Here is a 10,275-nt window from a genome sequence, read left to right on the forward strand (position 1 = left end):
GGGGGGCACGCGCTGCGGGCGCCGCCGGGGCCGGGCCCGCTCTCCGGCAGCTCCCTGTCTCCGTACCTGCGTGCATACCAGCTCCTGATCTCATTTCCGTACCTGTGTGGGGACAAAGCAGGCGTGGCGGGACCCCGAGGGGACGGCCCCGCTCCCGGGCGCCCCGGGCAGCTGCCCGGGCACCGYGCGGGGCCGCGCTCCCGGCCGTGCATGCCACCTGGCACAGGACCCGCAGAACCCGCCGGCTCTGTTTGCCTTGGAAGGAGCCCAAGGCTAATTTTAAGGGGTTCATTTAGCGCTGATCTAATCTGGACGGCGGCCTCGCCTATAAATCACAGCTTAATGAGAACAATCCACCTGCCTGCCCTGGCATTTAATAAAGCGGGCGAGCCCTGGAGAGCCTCCAGGAGCCGCACGGTGCGCCCGGAGCGACGGCCCTGGGCATGGAGGGACCCGGGAGCAGCGACCCGGGAGCCGCTGCCTCTGTCCCACTGCCCGTGCCCAGAGCCCGGGCAGGAAAAGCCCTTCCTGGTTTTTCCAGGGAGACGGGAGATGCCAGGAGCCGCCCCAGCGGCAGAGCTGCTGCAAGCCCCCCAGCTTGAGGGCTTTTCCGAGCCCACTGCCCCTCTCCGTGCCCCRTTCCCAAGGCGGGCCCCGCTCACCTTGCTCTTTGAGCCGGATGATCTCCGTGTCGGAGCCGAAGCTGTTCCAGGCGGTGCAGTTGTAAATGGTCTGGAAATCGGCACGCACGATGTTGCTGATGGTGAGCGTGGAGATGACGCCCTCGTCGGTGCTCACCGTCTCCACCGTGTAGCGCCCGGATGTGCCCGACTCCAGCACGTTCTCCTTCCAGGACCAGGCCTGCTGAGCAGGGGGAGCTTACGGGGTGCCTCGAGGGTGGCCCGGCCGGAGCCGCGTGCCCGAGGGGCTGCGGGGGCTACTCACGATGCGGTCGGGCGGCGGGGTGCTGCGGATGAAGCACTTGATCTGCCCCTTCTGGCCGTGCAGCGCGTGCTGTGTCTGCGTGCTCGAGATGATGGGCGGCCCTGCGAGGGAGGCGAGAGCCRCAGCAGCTCAAAAAGCTGCTTTTCCTGGGCATCGGCTGCCAGCTCCGTGAGTGCTCTGAGACCRCGCGCCGCTTGGGAGAAAAATGCCTTAATAATCATCCAAGGGATCATTTTCCCCAAGGAGAGTGGATTTTAAATGGCACCGACGCCAATGGCTTCGGGGTTTATTATTGCTCCRGGAGCCTATTGCTCCTAAGAGCCTCCGACGACAGCCCATTTGCCAAAGGAACGTGCCCCGGAATAACAGCACCAAGTTGCGGCCTGGCGCTTGGAGCACTCCGGATCCYGCTGCTATGGATGGGAATGATGGAGCTTGGAATATTAGGGCRGCAGGGCCCGTTTATTCACATGGGGTTGGGGACTCCCTTCCGTTATCCCGTGGCACGTGCGCGCTCCGAGTGGCTGGGCTCCTGGTGCCGGAGCCGGGCTCCATTCCCAGTGTGCCAAGGCATTTCCAGGCAAGCGGATCCTCCAGGCTCCAGCTAAGGAGGATGCGCCCGGAGAAGCGGACCCCGCGGTGCAGAGCAAGCCGTGCGCGCGGCCGGTACCGTTGACGGTGAGCGTGACCTCGCGCTCGCCCGCGCCGACGCGCGGCACCACGGCGCGGCACACGTAGCGCCCGGCGTCCTCCTGCCGCACCGCCCGCAGCGTCAGCTTGTTCTCGTTGCTCAGCACCTGCAGGAGGGCCGGGAGGTGCCGTCACCGGCGGCGTCCCCATCCCTGTCCCCGTCCCCGCTGCCGGGCCCCTTCCCGCCCTCAGTGCCCTCCAGCCCCAAGAGAGAGCMCCGAGGTGCTGGCAGTGCCCGCCAGGAGACGGGAAGGTGCCCAGGGGCTGCTGCTCCCCCGGATTCCTTCATGCCCTGGTTTTCCCAAGGAAAATCCCGGGAGGGGGGTTCTCCCAGGGCATTCCCACTTGGAATAGACACCCTTGTGGTGAATACAGGTGCATCCCTGGGGATCCCGGCGCTCTTCCCTCCCTGCCACGGGCCGCCTAAGCCCGGGCTCTGCAAGGGCAGAGYTGCTTGCAGGGCAGAGCTCAGCTCCCCAGGGCCCCGCTGGGCCCCCTGGCACCGAGGAGGGCGTCAGCGCGCGGTGGCACTCACCACGCCGGAGCCCCGCTTCATCCAGACGATGGTGAGGGACGGGTTCCCGCTCCAGGCGCAGTCGAAGACGGCGTCGGAGCCCAGGTCGACGAGCAGCGACTGCGGCTCGGTGGCCATGCGGGGCCCGACTGCGGCGAGGAGGAGCGCGGCGTTGCCTCCACGCGCCGCCCCGGCGCTGCCCCGCGCCCGCCCGGCGCCCGGGCACTCACAGTAGACGTCCACGGTCCGGCTGATGTTGGTGCTGCCCAGCGCGTTGGTCACCTCGCAGGAGACCGGCTCGAAGAAGAACGTGTGGTCCACGACCGTCTCGTAGAAGTCGCCCGACGCTTCCTTTATCACCTGGCCTTTCTTCGCCCACCTGGGGGACGGGAAATGAAGCGGGATCGTCCGGATTTGCGCTGCTTTGAGGCCGCTGCGCTCGTCTTCAGCCTCCTCCTCCTCCTCGCAGAGGCAGCACACGGGCCTCGGCCCTTCTCAGCCCTCTGAAACCTTCTCAGAATGAACCCAAATTGCTGTTTCCTCATAAAAACCAGCCTTGGCCATGGGAGGGATGGGGACGAGCAGGGCTCGGAAGGTGGAGAACACAGTGCCAGGACAGAGCTGCCACTTGTCCTTCCACCCCAACCAACGCTGCTGCTCCTTCCTCCCTAAAACCCCTAAAACCTCCTTCATTTCCCCCCCGATTCCACCCTTTCCCGGCTCTTCTTTTCCTTCCCATCCCGGGAAACGTTCATGCCTTGAAGGCGGCTGCAATCACAGCCCCGCCGAGAAGCCAGGGTGGCATTTGCGGCGCTTGCAACGTGCAAATTGTCTCGGAGAGCAAGCTGTCAACTCGGCACGCGCATCGCGCCGCTGTTTGCCAAACAGGGAGCAAATGTGACCTAATGGGGCACCATCTGGCAAGCTGCCGCTCCGGAGCGGGTGGGAAAAGACGGGAGACGCTGTCAGCCGGCGGGAATCTCCAACTGCTGCTTGGGGGAAGGGAGGGCAAGCGCGGGAAGCGGCCCGCGGAGGGAAAAAAGATGCGGATGCCAACGGTCTGGGTGGAGAGAAGGGCGGTTCCCGGAGGAATTCCGGCGGGAATGGCAGAGCAGCTTCCAGACCCCTTTCTCAATCGGTCGCAATTGAATCCGAGCTTCCAAGGGGGTATTGCAGGGAGCAATGAGAGGAAGAAAAACGATGTGATAAAAGAAGATAAACTCGTCTCTCCYGGGTGTTTTTAGATGAAACGGGGGGTCCTTCTCCCAGGAGCCCTTCCCTAGCCAAGCAGCCTCTTCCTGGCTGCATCCATCGCTCCGCAGCTCCGAGTGCAGCGCAATGCAGGCGAGGGCAGCGCGGGACCTGCGTGCTCCCCAGGGCCCTTGGGGGCTCCTTTGGGAGCTGCATCCCCAGCCTGGAACACCCTGGAACACCCTGAAAGCGCCTCGAGCCGGGAGGAAGGTCCCGCATCCTTCGCAGCGCGGACACCCAGAGGCACCAGCGCGGGCGAARAGCCCGGGAATCTTTGGGAAGGGAACTGGGATGCCCCCAGCTCAATGAGAGCCACCAAAGGGGCTCCCTGGGGTGCCCACCCACCTGTACTGGGTCACGGCGGGGTTGGCCTTGGCCGAGCAGTGGAACTTCACCGTGTTGTCCTCCAGCACCGGCTGCGGCTCCACRGACAGGTTGACCAGCGGCGGATCTGCGGGGAGACGGGGCCGTGAGGCACGAGCGGGCACAGCCCATGGGACACGGCAGCTGGTCCCAGTTTTCCTGCCCCAGGTTTGAGGGAATTCCCAGCTCGGATGCCCCCCTCGTCCCAAGGGGGCCTGTRCTTCCCAAGGGAGCAGCAGGTGCGGGAGGCCACAGCGCCCGGTGCCTCTTGCACCTCTCCGGGGTCACCTCCTGCAACAAGCCATCTGCCGTGGCCGAATCCTTCCTCCTCTTGGGGGAAAAAGGTGCAAAAGAGGTAAAAAGGAGCCGCCCCGGGCACGCGCGGGGGCCTCGGCTCTGCCCCGGGCTCCGGCAGCATCAATAGTTTATGGCCTATCCGACTATTAAACGCGGCTCTAATCCCACTTGTGATGTCGGGCGCGCGGCTCGCGGGAGGCCGGCTTTGATGTGGCTGCCGGAACGGAAATCGCATCCAACAGATGTTCCAGCTGGAGCTGCTCAGCGGTTCCACTGCAGCCGCTGCTCCGGCTCCRCGCCTCGCGCTCCGGGCTCTTTTCCCAGCCGTTTCCCATGGGATTTGGGCAGGGAAGGGTGCTGCTGTCTCGGCTCTTTCACCACGGGGCTGAGTGCGGCCGGTGCATCTGGAGGTCGAGGGGAGCCCAACCTGCCGCATCTCCGCACCCGGGATCACATCCATCCATGCAGGTGCCATCCCATCCAGGGATTCCCAGGAGGGAAAGGGTCCTCCTCACCGGGCCCCGTGAAGCCTTAAGCAGGGATTTGAGCTGGCACTGAGGCTGCCGGGCTGGTTTCAGGGGCGCTGCGGGCAGCAGCGGGGCCACTCACGCTGGATGTCGATGGTGACGGCCGTCTCCTTGCCGGCGGGAACGGCTTTGTTGGCGGCGCGGCACACGACGCGCTCGCCGTTCTCCAGCTCGGAGGGCGCCAGGAAGAGCGTGCTCACGATGCTCTCCCTCTTGCCGTCGCGCAGCAGCGTCTGCAGGGGCACAAAGGGGCGCGGAGGGAGGCGATGGCACCGCGGGGGCTGCACCGGGCTGGGCGAGCGTCCCGGGAACGGCAGAGCCCGCCGTGCGTCCCGCCTCACCTTGGAGTAGGTGGCTCCGTTGACGACCTCGCCTCGGCGCAGCCAGATGATGGAGGCCGCCGGCTTGGCGTTGTCGGCGCGGCACGTGAGGTTGAGGGGGTCCCCGGCCCGCAGGCTGATCACCGGCCCRCCCAGAATGACGGGCTCGTCCGGAGGGACTGCAAGGAGGCAGTGTGTGTCACTCGCGGCCACTTTATTTCACCAGATGTATTTATACTCTTCCCCAAAACCCACATTTTCCCATGCTTTTTCCCTGCTTGCCTGCTTTTCCCCGCTCGCCCGGTGCCCATGACCAACATGAGTCCTTAGTTGGGGACACAGGGACATCCCTGCACAGTCCCTAGAAGAATCCCAACCCAAACCCACAAATCCTGCCCTCCTGGGAACAATTCTCTTCTACGGATCTTGAAGAGCGGCGGCTGGAGAATCACTGCCTYGGTTTCGCGCTGGCTCCCCAGGCAACAAATAAGAGGGAAATAAAGGATTTTGGAGAAAAGAGGACGTAGTAAAAAGGTAAATTGCGGGCTTAAGAGCCCCTCGGAGGCTGCCACGCGCTCTGCAAGGTTGCCGCGCCGGAGCCCGTTGCTTCCTGCCACTTGCAGCTCGGCGAGGTTATCTTGCAAACTGATTTTCCCCGGGCTGCATTTCRGCGGCACCGGAATGAAGCAGGAGGCTGCATTCCAGCAATAACCTCCCCGGTCCGGCCCCTGTCGCCTTCATTATTTCTCTGCCCTGCCAAAGGAGCCAGTTAAAGGAGATTTATGGGGTGGGATGGGGCGCGTGGATAGCGGAGATAACCTGCAAACAAACAGATTTCTCCCTTGGTAGCTGTCGCCAGTGGTAGGAAAACACAAACAGAAAACACAGGAGGTAAAAGGTTGGGGCCATTTAAGTAATAATAATGCCAGCGCTTTACCTGCCTCTCGCTTAATTACCTCCCTCTCGCAGCCTTGCCACCTGAGCCAGTTTAGATAAGATTCCCAGCCGGATAAGCAGCAAGGACATGGAGTCTCCGGAGAAGATTAATGGCTTTCGTGGCCAACCGCGGCAAAATCCCCCTGGGAATCCCTTGGAAAAGGGGCCTTTGGCATTTCCAGAGGGGCCAGCAAAGATCCCGCCCAGCCTCTGTGGGCTCCGTGCATCCAATATTGAAGAGAGCTGGGATTTGCCTTCGGCTCCTTGGATGTTTCTCTTTCGCTTTCTGGCAGTGGAAACGTTCCCAGCAGAGCGTGTGGGTTTGTGGAAACACTAACTTTTTCATGAGGGAGCGCCTAGGTGGAAGCAAACGATCCCTTTTCCATTGCTCTCTTCTTCCAAAGGGATACTCTGACTCTGTGCGTTGYTTTAGGAGCAGGGAAAAGCAGTTTACAGAGATGCAAGCTCAACTGGAAGCCAAACATCCATGATTCCCAGTGTTCCCATTGCAGCTTGGGAGTACCAATAAATATTGAAAAACGGGTTTTCCGAGGCCGGAGCCTTTTTGTTTTGCGATCAGACTCTGCAAAGAGCAGAAAAAGCTGCCAAATGCAGATGTTTCCAGCTGCCAGGGATCCTTAGGGTAGCACGAATGACTCGCTCTGCAGGGGAGAGCCTGGCAAACCTGGGCAAGAGGGGAATCTTAAGAGAAAACAAGAGAAAAAGGCCGGGATTTGATGCAGGGGCCGTCGGGGCTGCCCTCCTCTTCCCCTATCTCTTGTGCCGTCCTGAAAGGCAGCAGCTTCTGCTTCAAATGAACTCAATCTGTAGCCTTAAATAATTCACGTTGATTTAAGAAAGCTCCGTTTGTGACGGGCGGCGCGCGGGGGCTGAGCTAATATTAGAAGGGGCCGCGCAGGGGGGGCGGGCAGGGAATTTGGCGCTGCCAGGTGAGCGCGCCGTTAATTGCCCATCAATTATTAAGAGCATTAAGTCTCTGCGAGCAGCTTGGCCTCTACTGCGTGTGGCTCCGTGWAGGGAGGCYGCRGCTCCCGGCTCCTCGGTGCGGGCTKCCCAAGTGTTTGCTTTGCAATTCTGCCCCTTGGCTTGGCAATTCTGCCCTGCTGCTTTGCAATTCTGCCTCGTTTCTTTACAATTCTGCCCCTTTGCTTTGCAGTTCTGCCCCTTTGCTTTGCAGTTCTGCCCCTTCGCTTTGCAACTTTGCCCCTTTGCTTTGCAATTCTGCCCCTCTGCTTTGCAATTCTGCCCCGTTGCTTTGCAACTTTGCCCCTTTACTTTGCGATTCTGCCCCTCTGCTTTGCAATTCTGCCCCTTCGCTTTGCAATTCTGCCCCTTTGCTTTGCAATTTTGCCCCTCTGCTTTGCAATTCTGCCCCTTTGCTTTGCAATTCTGCTCCTTTACTTTGCAATTCTGCCCCTTCGCTTTGCAATTCTGCCCCTTCGCTTTGCAATTCTGCCCCTTTGCTTTGCAATTCTGCTCCGCTGGCGCCTCATTTGTTTTTTAAATTTCTCGTCAGGCTTCGTGGAATTAATACAGCCCGGCTGTTTTAAAGAGCTCATGAATTAAGAGGCTCCTCCGTGGGGACAGCCCTGAGGAGCTCTGCTTGTRCTGGAGGGCGAGCGGGGCCATGGAAAAGTGGAGGGGACGTGGGAAAATACAAGGAACATGGAAAAGAAGGGGAAAAAAGTGGAAAAAAAGAGGAAAAAATGTGGAAAAGTGGAGAGAAGCAGCTCCTTGAGGGGTTAGCGGGCTCCCTGAGCAGCGTTTGCCTTGGTGGCTCTCCCAAAAAGCTGCTTCTGGTGATGTGGATGCCACCAAGGATGGGGAAAAGCTGCCAGGAAGGGCCACGGCCTCCTTGCATGTGCAAAGGGCTGGCGGAGCAGCAGGAGGGATCCAAGGAAAAGCAGCRGGGCCAGGGAACAAAGCTGGGCTGCTTGGCTCCAGTTTGTGGGTACGAGGTGTGGGCGAAGCAAATCCCCTGGGAATGACAGCGCTCACTTGGAAGCTGTGTCACCACGTCAACCGCAACTAGTTCTGTAATTAACTAAATTTCTTCAGTTGCTTACCACTAATTAGCTCGGATAGGATGCAGTACCTAGTCACGACCTGGTAGTTTGTCCCCAAGCCACTCGCCGGGAGGACGAGGACCCCAAGGACGAGGATCCCAAGGATGAGGACCTCAAAGATGAGGACCCAAGGACGAGGACCTCGAGGACGAGGACCACGAGGACCCCGACGTGCGGACGGGACTTACCGAGGACCGTGAGGCGGGCAGGCCGGGAGCGAAGGGCCGCCTGGATGGCCTGGCACTCGTACACGGCGTCATCCTGCAGATCTGCTCGCAGGATCTTCAGGTGATGCTCCCCGGAGAGGTGGTCTCCTACCACAAGGTAGCGCGGATAACCTGCGGGCACAGGGCACCCAGTAGAGGACGGGCACCCAAGGGTGACGGCTCCCTAGGCCCTTCCGAGCCAAAGGGGTCTTGGTGTCCAGGAGCTGGGGGCCTTCCAAAGACCCGGGTGTCCCTAGGTGCCATCAGCTGTGAGGTGGCGTTGAGGATTTGTCACCTGTAGCTTCATCATTGGTGTCTGCATCAGCTGGAAGACCCCTGGCCAGCTCAACACGAAACCATTCTGATTTCCAATAAAAATCGGGGGGCTTTTCAAAGCAAACGCGGCTTTTAGGCAGGCCTAGGGACTTACTGGAGAGGTCCCGTCCGACGCCGAGGGCGAGCCCATCCTTGATCCAGAGCACGATGCCGGTGTAGTCGGGGATGGCGCAGAGCAGCGTCACGGGCTGCCCGGCCACCACCACCTGGTCGTGCGGCTGCTGCGTGAAGGACGAGGCCRCGGCCTGGCCTGCGGAGGGAAGCGGGGAGGCCGTGAGGCTCCACCACCGAAACACAGCCCGAAGGCCAAATTTGGGTTATTTCCCCCCAAAATGCCTTGTTATTCTCTTTGCGTCCCCCCCGCTAACTGTGTTTTTCACAGTGCCCTTTGCAATCTTGACAATTCCTAGGGGAGGGAGGAATAATCCATTGCACAAACGATTCGGAGATATCAAAGGCTGGCTCCCATCCCAGGAATAGCAGAGCCGGGAAGTGATGCAGTCTACAGGGTGGAAAATTAGACCAAGAACTTGCCCTGGGTCACGCCACTGTTTTACTTCCATCCTCATTTTTCAGAATCTGTTATCGCACGCTTGGAGCCACCGAGAGAAAATCAAAAAAAAGGGATTTTAAGAGATTTTTTGGAACGGAAAATGCAGATAYTCAATGCCAAGAAACTCCTGAAATACTCTGCTCCCTTCCTGCACCTTCCGACCAGCTTCCAGGGCCAGTGACCCCGCTGCACGACAAGCTTCTATTTCAGCCTTCCAGTAGCTCAAACGAGCTGCTCCCGAGCCTCTCTGACAGCTAATCCATGGCCTGGGTCATTTCCAAGGAGCTTTTATACATATATAAATATATATATATATATAGCCACCTGCTATATATATATTCCTGCAAGTCCGAGGGCTCCAGGCGCCCGCTCGAGCAAAGGCCAGCGGGCACCAAAGGTTCATTAACACGCTCCTAATTGTGCTCCTGCACGGCTGCCTTCCACCAGGAACGAGAATAAATGTTTAAGCGCCCAATAATACCTGTTTAATAATTTTGCAGCTCATCCCGGCTAATTGCAAGTTTATTAAAGAACTATAAACTTTACAGGCGCCGTAAAGGCCTAATGGCAATTCCATTGCTTACTCGGCATTGAGTTAATTATATTACAACAGAGTTATTTTTTTTTCCCCTACATATTAAATATCAATTAGCTGCTTTAAACTATTGATTCGTATTTAATTAACTATGCTATTATATACCAATTAAGCCCCTATATGAGCAGCCGAAGCAGCCGGGCTCTTGAAATTCCCTTTTTAAAACACTGTATTGATGCAAAYTCCGGGTTTGCCTTCGCTCCCCTCGTCTCCTTGCTGCAGGGGTGCCTGTTTGCTCCATGGAAATCCTCTTCCCACCCCCTCTTAGAGGCACGAGCCTCATCCGAGGGTCTCAATGTTGCCTTGGGAAGGTGGCAACTGGACCCTGTTAGAAATGGAGCCACCCAGGGAGGCGTCGCGAGGTCCCGTGTCCCCAAAACGGAGCTCGAATCGCTTCCGAAAGCCACATTTAGGTGGTGGGAGGGCAGACGCTTCTGCTCACGACCTGCCCCTTGCAGACGCTGTGAAAAGCAACCCTAGGTCCCCAGAGAGGGGCAAAAAGCCCAACACACACGGGGCGTTACTAGCTCCAAGCCCGTTCATTTCTAAATCCGCATTAAGAGGAAAACGGGCACGTGGCGGGGTGGATATCGCCACCGCTCTTCACGCCGTGGGGTTTTCTGCAGAGCTCCCGCTCCTTCTCCCTCCGTGCAAA

The 10,275-nt window shown here is 59.3% G+C and overlaps 1 protein-coding gene across 1 annotated transcript in view; it reads right to left on the bottom strand.

The window, feature by feature from the left end:
• KIRREL3 (kirre like nephrin family adhesion molecule 3) overlaps window positions 1-9,616 on the bottom strand; it is an 11,804-nt gene extending 2,188 nt beyond the window's left edge. Inside the window, exons 1-12 of the mRNA XM_026039326.1 lie at window positions 9,610-9,616; window positions 8,567-8,722; window positions 8,119-8,268; window positions 4,929-5,086; window positions 4,670-4,820; window positions 3,746-3,851; window positions 2,380-2,528; window positions 2,171-2,298; window positions 1,616-1,742; window positions 946-1,046; window positions 663-861; window positions 67-102 (exon numbers count right to left, since the gene is read on the bottom strand). Of these exons, the coding sequence (XP_025895111.1) occupies window positions 67-102; window positions 663-861; window positions 946-1,046; window positions 1,616-1,742; window positions 2,171-2,298; window positions 2,380-2,528; window positions 3,746-3,851; window positions 4,670-4,820; window positions 4,929-5,086; window positions 8,119-8,268; window positions 8,567-8,722; window positions 9,610-9,616 (1,468 nt within the window). The remainder of the gene's footprint in view (window positions 1-66; window positions 103-662; window positions 862-945; window positions 1,047-1,615; window positions 1,743-2,170; window positions 2,299-2,379; window positions 2,529-3,745; window positions 3,852-4,669; window positions 4,821-4,928; window positions 5,087-8,118; window positions 8,269-8,566; window positions 8,723-9,609) is intronic.
• Between the last annotated feature and the right edge of the window lie 659 nt (window positions 9,617-10,275).

The sequence above is a fragment of the Nothoprocta perdicaria genome, unplaced genomic scaffold (genome assembly GCF_003342845.1).
Source record: "Nothoprocta perdicaria isolate Ctin4 unplaced genomic scaffold, notPer1 scaffold_228, whole genome shotgun sequence".
Classification (NCBI taxonomy): Eukaryota; Metazoa; Chordata; class Aves; order Tinamiformes; family Tinamidae; genus Nothoprocta; species Nothoprocta perdicaria.